General features: G+C 50.9%; 1 protein-coding gene across 1 annotated transcript; it reads right to left on the reverse strand.

The window, feature by feature from the left end:
* Positions 1-3,295: 3,295 nt before the first annotated feature.
* On the reverse strand, positions 3,296-3,967 carry LOC123447010 (basic blue protein-like). Its single transcript, XM_045123564.1, has 2 exons — positions 3,755-3,967; positions 3,296-3,661 (listed from the first exon to the last, which is right to left on the reverse strand). Exons 1-2 carry the CDS (start codon positions 3,921-3,923, stop codon positions 3,462-3,464), a joined length of 369 nt encoding a protein of 122 aa, XP_044979499.1. The 5' UTR covers positions 3,924-3,967; the 3' UTR covers positions 3,296-3,461.
* Positions 3,968-4,293: the final 326 nt, after the last annotated feature.

Genomic DNA, 4,293 nt, shown 5'->3' on the forward strand with positions numbered 1-4,293 from the left:
TCGATGGAGATACGAGGTCTCCCGACAGGGCTTCGCCAAGCACCGGCACGGAGGAGGAGAAAGAAGAGCAGGGCTGCGTCGAGGGAGAGGGAAAACTGTGTCGCAAAACAGCCCCAAACCTCAACTATATATAGGGGAGAGGGAGGGGGCGCAGCCCTTAGGGTTCCCACCCCCAAGGGGTGCGGCAGTCCCCATCTGCGCCAGGAGGTGGCGGCCAGGAGGGGAGGAGGGGTGTGGCGCACCCCTGGTGGGCCTTAGGCCCACCTAGCTTAGGGTTTGCCCCCCCTTCCCTCTCCCGTGCGCCTTGGGCCCCTCGTGGGAGGTGCACCAGCCCACTATGGGCTGGTTCCTTTCCACCTTTTTGCCCATGTCACCTTTTGGGGCTGGTGGCCCCTCCCGATGGACCTCCGGAACCCTTTCCGGTGGTCCCGGTATGCTACCGGTGATGCCCGAAACACTTCCGGTGTCCGAAACCATCCATCCTATATATCAATCTTTACCTCCGGACCATTCCGGAGCTCCTCGTGACGTCTGGGATCTCATCCGGGACTCCGAACAACTTTAGATAACCTCGTATAACAATTCCCTATAACCCTAGCGCCATCGAACCTTAAGTGTGTAGACCCTACGGGTTCGGGAGACACGCAGACATGACCGAGACACCTCTCCGGCCAATAACCATCAGCGGGATCTGGATACCCATGGTAGCCCCCACTTGCTCCACGATGATCTCATCGGATGAACCACGATGTCAAGGATTCAATCAGTCCCGTATACAATTCCCTTTGATTGTCGGTATAGAATTTGCCCGAGATTCGATCGTCGGTATACCTATACCTTGTTCAATCTCGTTACCGGTAAGTCTCTTTACTCGTTCCGTAGCACGTCATCGTGTGACTAACTCCTTAGTCACATTGAGCTCATGATGATGTTCTACCGAGTGGGCCCAGAGTTACCTCTCCGTCACGCGGAGTGACAAATCCCGATCTCGATTCGTACCAACCCAACACAGACTTTCAGAGGTACCCGTAGTGCACCTTTATAGTCACCCAGTTACGTTGTGACGTTTGATACACCCAGAGCACTCCTACGGTATCCGGGAGTTGCACAATCTCACGGTCGAAGGAAAAGACACTTGACATTAGAAAACTTTAGCATACGAACAATACGATCTAGTGCTACGCTTAGGATTGGGTCTTGTCCATCACATCATTCTCCCAATGATGTGATCCCGTTATCAATGACATCTAATGCCCATGACCAGGAAACCATGATCATCTATTGACTAACGAGCTAGCCAACTAGAGGCTTGCTAGGGACACATTGTGATCTATTTATTCACACATGTATTACTGTTTCCTGTTAATGCAATTATAGCATGAACAATAGACGATTATCATGAACAGGGAAATATGATAACAACCATTTTATTATTGCCTCTAGGGCATATTTCCAACAAAAAATACATTTATCGCTCGGTCGCTCCGCATAGCACACCCCACACCGCCCGAGCCGCACAGCCCGTGCGGCCTGCCGCCCGTCTCTCCCAGTCCGCCGCCCGTCTCCCCCCGAATCCCTGATCCGCCCCCAACTGCCCGTCTCCCCATGTCCCTTGATCCCCCGCCGTCCGTAGCCCGTCTCCCCCCGAACCCCCTCCCCCCCCCCCCCCCGCCAGTCTCCCCCCGATCCGCTCGTCTCTCCCCGATCCATGCCCCGCTCCCGTCGGCCCGTCCCCATGGTCGGAGGATTCGGAGGCCACCCTAGCGCTGGCGACGGGTCCGAGGTGGCCCCGCCCCGGCATACTGCGCCCTGGCCCCAGCGCTGGTGCTCGGAGTCGAAGGAAGATTATTGTGTTGATCTCCAACATGCCCCTCCTAAATTTGCAGCGATCTAATTCTCCCCGCCCTCCTGTGATCCCCTTTTCGTCCAATGGCTTGAGACTTGAGTCTTGAGGGAGAAAAGGGGTCTGAAAAATGTTCGATCTAAAAGAGAAAAAATGGGACTTGAGTCTGAAGAAGGTTTCTAGGTTGGTGGATTTGTCTTCATCTCAATCTCATCGGGGCGACAAGCAACATCACAATAGACACCAAGTAACCAATCAACCCATCCATAATTCTCTAGGTGCTCTTGTTTCATTTTTTTTTTGCCTTAGTTTATCCTTACTGTTTGTGTGCTATATTTTTGTGCTAAGATGTCATCTAAAAGACCTATGCCTGGGCATGAAAAGCGACAAAAGAGAAAACTAGCAGCTGAAAAATTAGAAATCCAGAAGGGATCTATTTACATTTGTTTTCAAACATCTCTATTGCTTATTGAATTTAATGTTAAAGATACTACCTCTTTGACACTAAAAGCTGCAATTCAGAAAATGCTTATGAACATATTCATGTCTAATACATTGTCTGATATATTGCTAGTTGTGTGTTGTTTGATTCATATATTACATTTAGAGAAAAAAAAAGGTGAATACCCAGCCTTCATTTCCTGACGCCGCCACTGTTTCTACGTGTTCCTTCTCTGCAAGGAGATGTTTCTACTTGTTGATGCACGATATAATATTGTTGAAACTGGATATAATTGTTCTTTTCATTTCTCCAACTGCACCAAGAACAGAAAATTGCACACAACGGTTAACTCAAACTTGCTACTGCATCGATACTTTGAATCCCATCAAAGTAATTCGGATGCTATGTTGTGCAGCTCCATCCATTGACACTTTGAATCCCATCAAAGTAATCTGGATGCTATGTTGTGCAGCTCCATCCACCGATCAAAGTAATCTGGATGCTATGTTGCGCAACACCGAAGTTATGGACACCCTTAGGTTCCCGTCGATGAGCTGGCGGGGAGCTGTTTATGAACTTGGGATTGCCCTCATTGCGGCTCCTTATTTCACCGTAATGCTTGCTTGACGTGGTACGACAGACGAATCATCTTGTGGATTCTTTGATTTGAGAGATAAAAGATCTATGGATGGGCGTATTAGTTATTGGACGCCGATAAGCCCCGAACGTTTGGAATTCGCCCATGACAAACCGAAGTTTTATGTGACAATTTATATACGTGAGGGATGGAATCAGTGCACGTGGAACTGAGTTTACGACTTGTTTGGTTGCCTGCAACCCTCGCACACAAAAATGTAGGCTCCCTGGATGCAAGAAAACCCCGTTCCAGATCCTAATTCGATATGAACGTTAGAATCAGCCAGGTTCAGTCGAGCGTAGAGAAGTGGGGGGCGCGGTGGTGCGGGGATCAACATGAATATGGCGGGAGACCAAAATCTGCCGGCACGTGATGGTGTGAAATCTATTTATTCCCGTCCTCCCTTTTTACTCGTTCATCTCTACGGCTAGGAAAAACTGGGCTTGCAGTTGCAGACAAACATTCCATCACCCATGAGTTTATTTATCGTTCAACAAGCCCGCGAGAGAGTACGTCGGGCTATTTATCAACGGACCTATTTATCTAGGCGGGATGCCGATCCTCATGCCCTTCTCGCAGTGGCCGGGGAAGGTGCAGATGAAGTAGGCCTTGCCGCCGGGCATCTCCAAGGTGTCGTTGCCGGTGGTGTGAGTCCTGGCGCCGTCGGGGGCCTTGCACTCCATGTACCCGGCCACGTCCACCTCCACCACGTTGTGCGCCCCAGGTTGGTACTTGAACACTGATGATCAAGTCGCACGAACATCATCATCATCAACAGGATATATAAAAGTTAATAACATGGCGGTGCGTGATCGGCCGTGGGGTTACTCACCGAGCTTGTCGCCGGGCTGGATCGGCTTGTGGTTCTCCCAGCCGGCGACGCCGAAGGTCCACCCCTTGTCGCCGCCGACGACCCACTCCGTCCCTCGCGCGGTGGCTGCCGCGCAGCACCAGGCCAGAACCAGCACCGGGGCGGCGGAGCCAATGCTTGGTCGTGCCATTGACGCCTCCAATACCGCACGTCAAGAGCCCTCGCTTTATTTATAATAATATAATATATGCGGCTCGACGGGAGGCATGGTATCCGCAACGTATGGCAAGTGTCGGGCAGCCCGTATAAACAAGGGCACCCATTGATTAGTGGGATCTGTTATGCTTTATGCACCATTGAATGGCTGGCATTAACGTTTGATTTCAAGGGACGAAATAACGCAGGGATACGCATCATTTGTTCCCATGTCTGGATGAGATACCGTGTGCGGCGGCAGCGTACGCACACCTGGACGCGGCTCGTGTGCAGCGCCTTCACGGCAGAATTGCAGTACATGTCAAAATCGATCATTCATTCACTTTTCATCCCATCCAATGGTC

Source organism: Hordeum vulgare, chromosome 4H (assembly GCF_904849725.1).
Source record: "Hordeum vulgare subsp. vulgare chromosome 4H, MorexV3_pseudomolecules_assembly, whole genome shotgun sequence".
Classification (NCBI taxonomy): domain Eukaryota; kingdom Viridiplantae; phylum Streptophyta; class Magnoliopsida; order Poales; family Poaceae; genus Hordeum; species Hordeum vulgare.

What these genes read in the sequence shown, in the direction of transcription:
- LOC123447010 (XM_045123564.1), bottom strand. Translation starts at nt 3,923, where the DNA reads ATGGCACGACCAAGCATTGGCTCCGCCGCCCCGGTGCTGGTTCTGGCC. An exon ending in CCAGCCCGGCGACAAGCTCG is followed by an intron (nt 3,662 to 3,754) that starts GTGAGTAACCCC and finishes CTTGATCATCAG; the next exon opens with TGTTCAAGTACCAACCTGGG.